Source organism: Phyllopteryx taeniolatus, chromosome 3 (genome assembly GCF_024500385.1).
Source record: "Phyllopteryx taeniolatus isolate TA_2022b chromosome 3, UOR_Ptae_1.2, whole genome shotgun sequence".
NCBI classification, from domain to species: domain Eukaryota; kingdom Metazoa; phylum Chordata; class Actinopteri; order Syngnathiformes; family Syngnathidae; genus Phyllopteryx; species Phyllopteryx taeniolatus.
In genome coordinates this window covers 14,870,543-14,885,778 of record NC_084504.1, presented here as the reverse complement: position 1 = coordinate 14,885,778, position 15,236 = coordinate 14,870,543, and the positions used below count along the sequence as shown (strand labels likewise).

Genomic DNA, 15,236 nt, shown 5'->3' with positions numbered 1-15,236 from the left:
CAAACTGATAAACTTCCTTCTTTCCTCCCTACCTTCTTTCTTATCTAAAGCAAATAATCATTAACTTCGAATTTTATGGCTGCAACACGTTCCAAAAAAGCTGGGACAGATGGCAAAAAAGACTTCCCTGAATTACTCAGTCATTCACAACCAAAGATGGGGGGAGGTTCACCTCTTTGTGAACAAGTGCGTGAGAAAATATTCCAAAAATGTAAGGACAATGTTCCTCAACGTACAATTGCAAGAAATTTAGGGATTTCTTCATCTACGGTCCATAATATAATCAAAAGATTCAGAGAATCTGGAGAAATCACTGCATGCAAGCGGCAAGGCCAAAAACTAACATTGAATGCCCGTGACCTTCGATCCTTCAGGCGGCACTGCATCAAAAATCGACAATGTGTAAAGGATATCACCACATGGGCTCAGGAACACTTCAGAAAACCAATGTCAGTAAATACCATTCGGCGCTACATCCATATGATTCAATATGATGCTGGTCTACCCTTTGTACCTGTAACAGCTTCAACTCTTGTGGGAAGGTTTTCAACAAGGTTTAGGAGTGAATTTATGGGGAATTTTTGCCCATTCTTCCTGGAGCATATTTGTGAGGTCACACACTGATGTTGGATGGGAAGGCCTGGCTCACTGTCCACTTCAAAATCAACCCTAACATGTTCTATCGGGTTGAAGCCAGGACTGAAGGCGCGAGTGAGTGCCACCTCCCACAGAATGCTGCCCTTGGCGGCTGCCCATATCGCCCGTATCGGAAACCGCCACTGCAACCAATTCCTCCATATCCGTCTTTTAACTGTAACTACTTCTGCCTCACTAATCGGTTACCTTCCGACCAGCCCTTCCGACTGCCCTAGCCATTGTCTGTCCAGTACCTACACTGTACCTACCTACCCACCTACCTGGATAACTACCCACCATGTCGTCTGATGATGATAAGAAATGTCACAAACACTGGCCTACCAACCGACCCAACCAAGCAGTAGCCCACCTACCAACCACCCATCTTACTTACTCACTTCTGTGTGCGTGTGTGTGTTTGTTTGTGTATGCGCGACCTGGCATTTGAGAGTAAAACGTCCACCCCCTTTGCATCGAGCGCTGTCAGATTAGACTGAGCAGAGCATCAAAGATGTAGGAATACGACTCTCGCTTCAAGTGTTTCATTGGCTCCTTTTATACTGCGTCCACTCAGATATAGAAATGTGCGAGCAGCTTTTCACATTTTATAGTGTGACAAAAACGCACACACAAAGTGGGGGCAAAATAACTTGTGAGATGTTGATTGTGTGTGTCCACGCTGGTCAAGACAACTCAATTTGTAGACCTTTGGAATTTTTTGTTTTGGTTAGTGTTTATTCACTGACACTACTTTGAAGTTTTGAATCAAAAATAAGATGTATGAGGAAACAACGAGAAGACAAAAATTATACTAATCCAGTTTTAGGGACTAAATAAATTTGTCTGAATATTAAAAAAATTTTAAACAGTGAATCCCCGTTTATCGCAGCAGATTTTTGAAATAGTTTTTCCCAACCCACATGCTTTAAACCTTCGCACGATACTCTTGATTTTTTTCTTGTAACATTGTGACTCTTTCCCTTCAACATTACAAGTTTTTTTCATCTATAATTTTCTGACTTAAGCTTCATGATACTCCAACATTACTATGGGAACTTCCTAAAATTCCAACTTGTTGTGCGTAACATTGCACCAATTTTCCCTTAATATTACAAAAACGAAATTCTTGTACTATTGTCCAGCTTTATTCTAATGGTACTCAGATTTTTTTTTTGCAACATTACAACGTTTTTCCTTTAGGTTACACATTTTTTCTCCTATAATTTTCAGACTTTGATGACTTTTTTTTCCTCGTAAAATTAAAACTTTTTTGCGTAACATTACCACCATTTTCCGTTAATATTATGACTTTTTTTCTGATATTATTGTCCAACATTATTCTCATGATACGCCAACATTTTTCTTGCAAAATACAAAACAAATTTCTTGCTTAAAGCTTTTGCCCTTCAATATGATTACTTGTTTATCGTATTTTTTTCCACTTCATTCTCATGATACTCCAAATGTATTCTCAAAACATAACTTGTTTTCAGAATATTTAGAATTTATGTTCATGTAACTTCTTCTTCTTTTCCTTTCGGCTTGTCCCGTTAGGGGTCGCCACAGCGCGTCATCCTTTGCCATGAGAGCCAATCTCCTGCATCCTCCTCTCGAACACCAACTGCCATCATGTCTTCCCTCACGACATCCATCAACCTTCTCTTTGGTCTTCCTCTAGCTCTCTTGCCTGGCAGCTCCATCCTCATCATCCTTCTACCTATATACTCACTCTCTCTCCTCTGGACGTGTCCAAACCATTGAAGTCTGCTCTCTCTAACTTTGTCTCCAAAACATCGAACCTTGGCTGTCCCTCTGATGAGCTCATTTCTAATTTTATCCAACCTGGTCACTCCGAGAGCGAACCTCAACATCTTCATTTCCGCCACCTCCAGCTCTGCTTCCTGTTTTCTCTTCAGTGCCACTGTCTCTAATCCATACATCATGGCTGGCCTCACCACTGTTTTATAAACTTTGCCCTTCATCCTAGCAGAGACTCTTCTGTCACATGACACACCTGACACCTTCCTCCACCCGTTCCAACCTGCTTGGACCCGTTTCTTCACTTCCTGACCACACTCACCATTGCTCTGGACGGTTGACCCCAAGTATTTAAAGTCCTCTACCCTTGCCATCTCTTCTCCCTGTAGCCTCATTCTTCCCCCACCACCCCTCTCATTCATGCACATATATTCTGTTTTACTTTCACTGCAGATCACAATGTCATCTGCAAACATCATGGTCCACGGGGATTCCAGTCTAACCTCATCTGTCAGCCTATCCATCACCACTGCAAAAAGGAAGGGGCTCAGGGCTGATCCCTGATGCAGTCCCACGTCCACCTTAAATTCTTCTGTCACACCGACAGCACACCTCACCGCTGTTCTGCTGCCCTCGTACATGTCCTGTATTATTCTAACATACTTCTCTGCCACTCCAGACTTCCGCATGCAGTACCACAGTTCCTCTCTGGGTACTCTGTCATAGGCTTTCACTAGATCTACAAAGACACAATGTAGCTCCTTCTGACCTTCTCTGTACTTTTCCATCAACATCCTCAAGGCAAATAATGCATCTGTGGTACTCTTTCTAGGCATGAAACCATACTGTTGCTCGCAAATACTCACTTCTGTCCTGAGTCTAGTCTCCACTACTCTTTCCCATAACTTCATTGTGTGGCTCATCAACTTTATTCCTCTATAGTTGCCACAGCTCTGCACATCACCTTTGTTCTTAAAAATGGGCACCAGTACACTTTTCCTCCATTCCTCAGGCATCTTCTCACACACTAGAATTCTATTGAACAAGCTGGTCAAAAACTCCACAGCCACCTCTCCTAGATGCTTCCATACCTCCACAGGAATGTCATCAGGACCAACTGCCTTTCCATTTTTCATTCTCTTTAATGCCTTTCTAACTTCCCCCTTACTAATCATTGCCACTTCCTGGTCCACCACACTTGCCTCTTCTACTCTCCCTTCTCTATCATTTTCCTCATTCATCAACTCCTCGAAGTATTCTTTCCATCTACCTAGCACACTGCTGGTACCAGTCAACATATTTCCATCTCTATTATGTTTTATTTATGTTTATGTAACATAAGTTTAAATATATATATATTTATTTATTTAACATTTGTCACTCAAATGTATGACTATTATTGTTTTTTGTCTATATTCTCTAACTATATTCTCATAATAATCATATAATAATACATCATTTTGTCTCACAACATTGTAACTTTTTTCCTTTAAAACTGACAATTTTTTTCTCCTATAATTTTGTTTTTATTTAATTGAATTTTTTTTTCCCGCGCCCCCAGTGAAGAGAAATGGATGGATGGATGGAATTTTTTTCCTCCGAAATTTAGCTCATAACTTTATCACTTTTTTCCTTTTGAAATTAAAATGTAATTGCATAACATTGCTACCATTTCCTTCCATATTATGACTTTCTCTCATATTATTGTCCAACTTTATTCTCATGATACTCCAACGTTATTATGACTGTTTTTCATCCTCTCCCCTTTTTTTATGTAACCTCACAAATATGTTCCTTTAATATTACAACTCCTCTCTCATATCATTCTCATGATACTCCAACATTTTCCTTGAAACATTAAAAAAAAATTCTTTAACATAACATTTTTCTCCAATAATTTTCCAACTTTATTCTCATTATACACCCACCGACTTTATTATCCTAACGTTATGACCTTTTTTACCTGGTAATATTACAACTTTTTTTTATTTATTTGAGTACTTTTTTTTTCATTCTATTGTCGGACTTTATTCTGATGATGATATCAAAACGTGACTATTTTCTCACAATATTATGACTTCATCCTTGTAACATTAAAACTTTTTTTTTTTTTGCCCTCAATACTACGACTTTTTTCTTCTATTATTGTCCAACTTTGTTTTCAAGATACTCTGACTTTTTCCTCCCAACCTTGCAACTTTTTTCCTTTTTTATTCTCAAAACGTGACATTTTCTCATAATATTACAATAATATTCAATATTATTGAAAACACAACTTGCTGATAACCTTACCACCCAATCCCCAAATATTATTACCTTTTTTTTGTAATTAAAATTTTTTTTTTGCACTTTCAGCATGGCTATTATACACCTCAGTAAATTACACGAGAGTAGCATATGTTACCTTTGTATCCTTAGTCAGGTTTAAATTCTTCCTCATTCTATCACAGCCTGTCATGCTGCCTTCACAGCGCACAACCTCAAATTGCACATGCACACGCACGTCACGTCCAAACACATTATTCATCCATGCGGGTCGAAAGTATTCACCCACCTCCAGTTGCTTTTTCCCGCTCTCCTGTGTCTCGTTGGCAGGAGACATTCTATTATGCCAGGTTGTCAAGCTGTAAAATAATTTTTTTTAAAATATATAAATAAACTTAAAAGACACCTTTCTCGTGTTGTAGACCATCAAATGGAAAGTGAATCAGATAAAGATAGAATAATCAAATAGATGCATCGAGATTATAGTTACAAAGTGGCCCCTTAATAGGCACTTTTGGACTTGCCTGTATACAGTAAAAACCTATGTAAAAAAAGCAAATTCAGATAGCTAAAGAATCCACAATGTTGGGGGGGGCATGAACTGTGAACTGTGGTATAGCAGGGGTTTATTTTATTTCATTCTTCAAGGACTTTGATGACAGCAACACTCCATTGCAATACGCTGAAATATTGAGACTCTATGGTTACCCATCACACCAATTGTAATACATTGGGGAAGTAGTTTTTAAAGGTTCCTCACCCTCTCAGGATTTATTGTGAGCAACAAGCCTGTGCCCTTACTCACTATCTCGTTCAGCCTCCCCTGAGATGCTTGAGGTGGGTCACAGTGCCCTCAAGTGGTCACTGTTGAAATATCTGTCTGTCAAGGTGCACGTTGAAAAAGGATGCCTGATTTATTAAGACCATACCAAAACCATCCATCCATCTTCTATAGCGCTTAACCTCACTATGGTTGCGGGTGTGCTGGAGCCTATCCCAGCTAAGTCTGAGCGACAGGCGGGTTACACCCTGGACTGGTCACCAGCCAATTGCAGGGCACAAATAGACAAACAACCATTCACACTCATATTCACATCTTGAGCAATTTCGAGTCTTCAATGGACAGATTTTTTTAAAATAGATGTAATAAATGAAAAAATAATAATTGCAAACTAATTCAATCAAATACAATTTTTAAGTGACTGTAAAGTCATTTCTGTGTTTTGATTCGAAATACATTAAATGTGTTGGTGCTGAAAACTAGAACTAATTCGATTTATACAATAATCATAAAATCCCCTTATGAAAATACAAATAATTAGTTGTAAAATGTACTTTACATTTTAAAAATAGTATTAACGGACAAATCCTGTCATAACGGAATCAATTAATTGGGTTTAAAATGTGTACTTTTAGCACTACTTAATTCATGAAAGAAAACACGTTATAAATAAATGATCAATTTAAGAAAAAGACCAAATATTGGAAAATATTTTCATATCGGAAGCCTCCTGTTATAACAAATATAAAAATTTAATAATGTTATTATATAAATATGATTAAGAAAAACTAATTAAATAATGGAATCCTGTAATGACAAAATAAAAACATAGGGAAATAAACAATTAAATATTAATTAAACAAAAAATACATTCAAAAAGGGGGGCTTTACACACAGTATATAATACAGTTTTTGTTATGATGCTGTGTAGGTTTAAACCACTGCACACAACAAGTGCAATAGTAAACTTAAATTAGTAGTGTCAATGTAAAACCTAGCATCTTTGTAACGTGAAATGTTTGATACAGCTAATTAGATTGTAAAGGTATGCCAAATACATTTTGTTGTACAAGGCAGATACAACAAACGCAACCCTCCGCCAACCATTAAGTTCGCCTGTCACTAAAATAAAAATGTATTCCCCACCTTTAAATTTTCTTCATGCAATTAAAATTGTTGTTTTTGTCTCCTTTCCTCTTTTCAACATTCGCTTATTAGCTTCTCCTCATTCTCGCCTCGCTTCCTCTCTTATGCATAGAAACTGTGGAAGGCCACATACATGAATGGATGAGCATTTTTAAAAAGCTCATGTCATATTGAAGGAGGACCCTTGTGAAATAATTAACAAGCTTATTAAGACTGAACACTTTTATGAAAGGTGTCTCTCGCCGCCTGTGTCTAGACAAATGCTCTTGTTACGCACGCCCGAGGCCTCTTTAAAAGTTTCACAGATCATCCTTTAAGTCTGAAAGGGGGAGGAATGAGACGCTGTCTTTGTTTAGGGAGAGTTTGGAGGACATGGATTTGGAAAGACTGTTCCCCCAAAAAAACAAAACTCATGTTTTATTCTTTTTTTTTTTTTTCAAATGTAATAAAAATTACAAGGAATTAAGAAAAAAAATAATATTTTAAGTTTAAAAAAATCCCATTGTTAGAATGGAAATGATTGGAAAAAATACATAAAAGATTATATTATCTATTATATTAGAATGTTATCTTATTATTATGAATAAGATATGTAAAAATACAGCAATTAGAACAAAATAACTTACTGAATAATTTAGAATGACAAATATATAATTTCTTATTTATGAAAATCGTGCTAAAAAAGTAAATAGGAAAAACTATTAATTTAATAATGTTTTTAAAAAGCTTGCACGTACCAATAATTTAATTTTAAAGATACCTGTAATTTAAAATGAAACAATTACAATAAAATAACTGACTTGATAATTTAAATTAAGAAATACATAATTTCCTATAAAATCAAAATCATCCTAAAAAAGAAAATATTAGGAACAATTATTAATTTAATAATATAGAAAAACTTTAAATTTACCAATAATTTAATAAAATAAAAATACCTGTATTTTAAAATGAAGCAATTAGAACAAAATGACTGACTTAGTGACTTAAAATTATTAAAATGTAAAATTAAAAATTTGTAAAATATTTTTAAAAGCCCTGTTCTATACATTTAAAAATAAAATAAAACAAATGAAATAAAAATTTCAAATCACATTATTGAAAAAATACACAGTAATGTATTGTTAAATTAAAATAAAAAAGTAAATAAATCAGCATAGTAATACATCATGATAAATATAAAAAAGTAAATAATTTCGTTTTCGTGCAAACACAACAGAGAGAGCCTGTTTTTGGAACAGTACGTTTGTTATTGTGGTTGAAGTTTGTATTGTTCCTAATATTGTGACTTTCATGGAGACGGTTCATAAGATCATCAGCTCTTGATTGCAGGTGTTCCTAATGAAGGGTCCAATGAGTGGTTGTCGTGACATTGTTGACATTTTGCGAAAAGTGCTGTACTTACATTGTAATTGTTCCCTCCAGCGGCTCCGAGCACTGACGACGTGGCTCTGTATGTGGGCGTGGTCATTGCCGTCATCATGTGCCTGGTCATCTCGGTCATCGTGGCGCTCTTTGTGTACCGCAAAACACACCGCGACTTCGACTCGGACATCATCGACACGTCGGCGCTCAACGGAGGCTTTCAGTCGGTCAACATCAAGACGACCAGATCAGGTACTTGAAGCCTTGACTCCGATCCTGTGCAATGTGATCAATCGATCGATTGTGTAAACAAGGCAATGCTGTTTAGTTGCTACGCCACTGTCCAATGAAAAGCAAGTATTACCAAGGATCCTGGGATACCTTCTCCCAATTGGGACTCATTTGGGCAAATTCTTAAATAATAGGACCCTGTTTTTTGTAAAATGGGTGCTTTAAACCAAAATGGCCAAGTTCCTGTTCAATTTAGCCAATTTTGTGGTGATCAGAGAAACAGCTATGATAAGATAATTTTTCAAAGTTTTGAGTCTTGGTATACACTCCAAAATGGCTGCTTCACACCTCTTTTTGTTCAATTCTAGGCATGGGTCCCTCTGACTTTTTTGTGTGTCCTGTTATGACGGACATGTCCACTAAATTCCGTTATAATCACCAAAACAAGTGTGGGAGGATTATTTTTTAGAACTTTCGTGCCCTGGAATTTGCCGCAAAATGACTGCTTCACACCAAAAATGGCCGGCTTCCTGTTCATACAAGGCATGGGTCCATGAGAATTTTTCATGCATCCTGTCATGAGGATGGGCACATGAGGTTTTCTGGATGGTCCTTTTAAAACAGTCATTTCTACCCATTTCTGTCAGTCAGGAATGCATGTGTCTGAAGGTCATTTCTTGCACTTTCAATACCTGAAAATAACCCAAACATAGCTGCTTCACAACAAAATGCCCAACTTCCCATTCAATTCTGAACACGGATCCTTAAGACTTTTTCGCGTAGCCTGTAATGCTAGACATGTCCACCAAATTCCATGTCTATCGGAGAAACTGGTGCCGGGGGCTATTTTTTTCTAACTTGTGTTCATCACCCGAATTAATCTATACATTAAATAACTTTCCTCAAATGCATATAGCGCATGGTCTGAATTCAAAGCCCCCCAAGAAGGAGTGTCTGTGTGTCTCTTGCACATTCAGGTCAATCCCTCCTCCTGTTGGTCAGCATCCCAATGACTCCATCCGCGCTTGTTCCGCCGGCGGCACTTTGACTCCCGCCCACAGCCTCCATCTTTCATGTTGTTAAATTGCAGTCGTCCTTTCTTGCCTGCGTTGACATTTCCTTCCATCCGACTAATGGAGACGACCCTAAGAAGCTCGCTGCTGCACGCATTAATTGCTTACCAGAAATGTCAGGAAATTTGTGATCGATCGGGAGATTGTCTGCATCCCTTGCGTCACTGCAAAACATCTGCCTATTCGCACTTTGCTATTCACAAATCTAGCTATTCAGCTATTGGCTGAAAAAAAAAAAACGCCTACTTGCAGATTTTGCACTCTTTCCCATTGATGCCACAAGAGCACTCCAAATAAATGTGTGTATATGTGTGTGTGTCACTTTGCAGAACGTGTAACTAATGAAATGCTCAGCTGCTTCATGCTAAGCAATATGTCAGCCACTTTTTATCCAGTGGACATTCTTGTTGTCGCTAGAAGACAATCTACAGAGCAGTTTATAAATAAGACATACTGTACGTACCGTATCATACATAATGCCTGTAAACATTACCGGTGAACTGCAACCAAATGCTAGCACAGAAATATGGTAAACTGATTAAGAATGAGCGTGTTCCTGTTCCTGCTGATGTGCGTCTTTTTTCGTGTAGTATCTGTGTTTTAGATTGCAGATGTGGATTTATTTATGAGTGCAAGTGGGAGGCCAGGAAGTTAGCTCGCGATCTATGGACAAGTGTCATGTTTACGTACGTCAGCTGGGACGAATCAGGAAGGAGCGGTATAAAAACACGCACAGGAGAGTTTTAAACATGGAACACTTAAAGCAGCAGAAAATAATATTATGTTCTGGCTTTTAGGCTACTGTTTGGCATTTTTATACTGTGATGAATGCAAATGAACAGTAACAAAAAGGCATTTGTTAAGTGACAAAATAGCTCAAGCTAAGGTGCTAAACAAACAAACTTGGTCTGATTGTTCTCTGACGTTAGCACCGATGCTAATGTAACATGAAAAGCGTCTAGGCCGGTCCAACAAACCCGCAAAAAATAGTTGAGCTGCTATCTAACTGTGTTAGCACACAACATACAGTGTGTGTCCTGGCTGGTCCAATCTGGGGTCGCCATGGCAACAGCCCTGCTGTCATCCTTAAAATAGTGACGTTATTACAAGCAGGATATGAGTTGTCCCGGGTAGTCCAACAAGACCATGAAAAGTAGGCATCTTGCTATGGCAACAACAAAGATGCTGTCTCCAAACAGTAATGCACTGCCGCTAATGCTAGCACATAATCAGCGGCATCCTGGCTTGTCCAAAAATATTACAGACCATGTTAAGTAGGCGATTTGCAACAAAAATGCTATCTTGCTAACAGTAAGTGCAACATGAGAGGTTGCCTGTCTGGTTCAACTGTATTAGAAATCACAAGGGATAAGAGATCCAAGGTCGCTATGGCAAATGATGAGATGTGATTCTCCAATGTTAGCATGAAAGCTAACATGAAATTAGCTTTCCTGGCTTGTCCACCAATGTTACATACCAATAAAGTCATGATCTTCTGACCTCTTATTTGTTGAATTTGTTGTATTTTTCTTATTTTCCGAAAATTTAAAAAATATATAATAATAATTAAAAAAAAGAACTAGGCAACTATGCTATTTGGCTAATGATATTGTTGCTTTAATTGACCAGGAAACCCATGCTTTTTCATCAAATGTTTGTGTTTATTGTACCAAATGCTCATTATTAGATTATTATTTTTTTATTGGTTAATATAATTTCTGTTGTCCCTATTTCCGTTCTCTCCCCCTTTACCTCCCTTCCCGCCTAGCTGATCTGTTTACAGCCCCTCCCGATTTGACAAATGCCGCCACCATGTACAGCGGTCCCGCTTATGTCCTCCGCCACGTGTCCAATAAAATCCCAATGACCAACTCTCTACTCTTAGAGCCCCTCCCCAACCTGAAGATCAAGGTGTACAACTCCTCCGGCCTCGTCACGCCGCAAGACGACCTCGGAGGAGACTTCACGTCCAAACTCTCCCCAAAGGTAACAAAAACTTATTGACACAAACCCCATTGACTTATACCTCATATTAAAGCATGAGAAGAGAGATTTCCAGGTATGTGACTACAGTATCACTACCAGTACCTGCTTAAGATGACGTATTAATCAGAAAATTTATTTCTGATGCTTGAAAATGGTACCATTTCCTGTTGCTTATTAAACTTGCATACAAAAAAAATCTACCTTATTTTCACGACTATAAGGCGCACCGTATTAAAAGGTGCAGTTTCAGTTACGGGGTCTATTTCTGTATCTAACACATACATAAGGCGCACCGTATTATTGAGCGCAGGCATGGTAAAACATACGCTATCTTAAAACATACAGTAGCATGCATGCGCGCTAAAACAATGTTTTTAAAAAAAATTTAGTTCAGTTGTACTTTATTGTATTTAACAATGTACTCACGTTATTTTTTGATCAAACCTCATCCACAAATCCATCATGTTCTGTATCCGAAATGAACAGCTGGGCAAGTTCTCAATCAAACACGCCATATTCGAGTCAGTCTCGTTTCCGTGCGGGTCCTCAGAAATGATGCCGGCTTTTACGAAAGCCCGAACAACAGTGCAAGCGGGCACGTTAGCCCAAGATTCCACAATCCATTCACAAATTGTGGCGTAACTCGCCCGGCGCTGCCTCCTCGTCTTAGTAAATCTGTGTTCGCCATCTGTCATCCATCACTCCCACGCCGCTCGCAACTTCACTTTGAACGCCCTGTTTACACCGATGTCCAGCGGTTGGAGTTCATTAAGCCATTGCTCGAGTTGGTCTTCCAACTCCGGCCACCTCGCCTTGTTTCCGCGTTTTCTTTTTTTTCCGCGGAAACTCAGCTTCGTCTTCTTGACTTGGCAAAGCTCGTTTTCCTGCTTCCTCCACTTGCGAACCATGGATTCGTTGATCTTGAATTCTCTCGCGGCTGCTCGATTCCCATGTTCCTCCGCGTAACTGATAGCTTAAGTTTAAACTGTGCTTCGTAAGAGTGTCTCTTCGTAGGTGCCATTTTCGGGGGCCTTAGCCCAACCGATGCACATACCGGCAATATATACCTACTGGGGGCGTGCCTTTTTGTCCTCTGTCACGCGCACCCTTCCCCCTTTGACGGCCGCATAATGACCTCAGTCACGTCCGCCTTCCTCTATATAAGCAGCGTGTCAGCAGGAAATGCTCCCAGTCAGTCAAGCGGAGAGCTCATTAAAGTCACACAACAACATTTACAGATTTTGGAACTCGGTGCACACATAAGGCGCCCCGTCCATTTTGGACTTTTAAGTGCACCTTATGGTCGTGAAAATACGGTATTTGAAACAAACCCTATCAAGTCATACTTCTTACTAAAGCACTTGAAGATGACTTTCTTGATAATGTGACTATGGTATCAATGGACCTAATAATGACCTCAATACCTGTCACTTATTCAAACAGACGGGTCAAAAAAATCTATTTGCAACACAAACCCCATCGAGTCAAACTTCATATTAAAACACTTAGAGGGCATTCCAAATATGCGATAACATTATCACAATGTCCCAAAGTAATGACGAATAATCAAAAAACATGTTTTTCTTGCTCAAAAAGTCACCAATCGGCTTTGACTCATCAACACTTTTTGTTCCAAGCTGGGAGTGAACTAAATCTGAATCCTAATTGCTTATTTTACATGTCAGTGCTTGCATTTAGGCCGTGAAATGCAAAGCAGCTCTCTCTTTTTTTTTTTAACCACTTTTTACCCCATGGTGATTTGAGATATTCCTTCTTCCAGCTGAGCCTCGTGGCAACACTCCAAGGCACGAGGCTCAGCTTCCTAGTAGCAGTTCTCAAGGAAACGGGTCCAACGAAAAGAGGGGGAAAAAAACACTGCAAAATCATATTTTTGCATGGAATACTTGAGAATGAACACTTTGTCCCTTTTCATTGACCAACTTTTACTTACTGTTGCTTTACAAAACATTATAGGATCACAACAAAAATGAATAGTTTAATGAATAAATAATGCAACAAAAAATGTAGTATTAATTTAATTAACATATAAAAATACATACAATCAAATTAAAAAAAAAACAGCCTGTCTAAGTCTAATAAAAATGATCAAATGAAATAAATATCATTAAATGAATTACATAAAAGTAAAAACATAAATAAGCTAGCTTTTTTGCCATGGTTTAATGTAAAAAAGTAAAAATGAACTAAACCCATTACTTAAATCCAATCATTTGAATTAAGTAAATTGCCCTAAGTAAATCTAACAATAAAATACATACGATAAAATAATTGCGTAAAGGGACTTTATTATTGTAGCATCTATGTTGTCCCTTGATAGCTGCCAAAAAATAAAAATAAAACAATTTTAAGACATTATAATAAATACATAAATATTATAAAAGCTAATAAATAAATACATAATCAAATAAATAACATACATTGTTAATTAAATACATAAATGAAATAAATAAAATAAGTACATGTGAAAAACGAAGCCAAAATAGTACAATAAAATGTTCTAAATATAAACATTAAATACATTTTCTGTAGCGCTTATATCCTCATTCGGGTTGCGGGCATGCTGGAGCCTGTCCCAGCTGACTTTGGGCAAGAGGCGGGTACACCCTGAACTGGTCGCCAGCCAATCGCAGGGCACATATAAACAAACAACCATTCACAACTAGGCAATTTAGAGGCTTTATTTAACCTACCATGCATGTTTTTGAAATGTGGGAGTAAAGTCGAGTACATGGAGAAAACCCAGGCAGGCACAGGGAGACCATGCACTCTCCACTGGAAGGCCAGAGCCTGGATTTGACCTCTGAACTGTTAGGGGCATGTGCTAACCCAGTCAGCTACTGTGCCACCCAAAAATAAATCAGTTTTAAAAAACACTGAGCAGGTAACATAGTCCCAGTACATTATCCCCTTTAACGCAAGAGCAATCTCCTGTATGCTTTTGCTATTTTCCAACACTACCAGAACCTGTTTTGCTGTTCATTCCAACAGTCCATTTGTGGCTCCTGTATTTTTACCGCTAACTTAGAACTTTGGTTTCCCAGTTAACCCAGTCTCTGCTGGAGAACAGCGACACGATGAACCTTCGTAACCACAGCTTGGCCCGCACTCGAGACCCTTCATGCACCGCTCACGGATCCTTCAACAACCAGGGAGGACACCTCATTGTGCCCAACTCTGGTAAAAAGTTCAATTGTCATTTTTATTTTTATTTCAATTAGGGGTTGTACGACAACACTAATGTGATGAAAGATGATTCAAACTGGATTAATCGGTGACATCGTTGGTCTTTTTTCAGCACAGTACAGTGGTCTCAAACTTTTTTTTTCACCACGGAGCACTTTCACACAAAGACATATTCGACGGACTAGCATAGAAACAAATGATTAAAAATACAAATTACCATCACGCTGAATGTAGTCATGCTAATTAGCAGAAACCCAAATTAGACAGCCGAGTCGAACGTCCTTTTTAAATTGTTTGATTGAAAGATGAGATGCCAAAAACACATTTAATTCACGCTCTAAACGTCAGTGTGGAGTAGTAAAATCTAATAGACGTTTAATTCAAACTGTAGTCATACAATTCAAATATTTTATTGTTTTTCATTTAGTTTTCTTTATGAGATACTTTAATAGGCACACCTGCATAATCTGCATCCTACTGAGAGTGTATTTCTTATATTTTGTGGTGTAATTAAACTTTGCAATATGGAGGGAATATTTTTAAAATGTGTTCGTTTATCATTTCTATTCATATTCTTTTAATTTAATACACTTTGTATTTACTATGCATTATTGGTATTATTTGTTTATTTTTTCATCTTTTATACAATACGTAAGCCTCAATAAACTCACAGAAAATTTATTCCCAATTGTTGTATTTATATTTGTATTCATATATATATATATATATATATATATAATTGTATTTTGTGTCATCTTAAAGTGGCACTAAGCAGGCCCGAAAAAACGGCA

The 15,236-nt window shown here is 37.9% G+C and overlaps 1 protein-coding gene across 4 annotated transcripts in view; it reads left to right on the top strand.

Moving 5' to 3' along the window:
* Positions 1-15,236, top strand: part of LOC133474948 (netrin receptor UNC5C-like) — a 298,998-nt gene that overhangs the window by 237,112 nt on the left and 46,650 nt on the right. For 3 of the 4 annotated variants that reach the window (XM_061767144.1, XM_061767142.1, XM_061767141.1), the window contains 3 exons: positions 8,012-8,203; positions 11,024-11,241; positions 14,304-14,439. In XM_061767144.1, coding sequence (XP_061623128.1) covers positions 8,012-8,203; positions 11,024-11,241; positions 14,304-14,439 — 546 coding nt within the window. The remainder of the gene's footprint in view (positions 1-8,011; positions 8,204-11,023; positions 11,242-14,303; positions 14,440-15,236) is intronic. The other variant, XM_061767143.1, reaches the window with a different exon arrangement.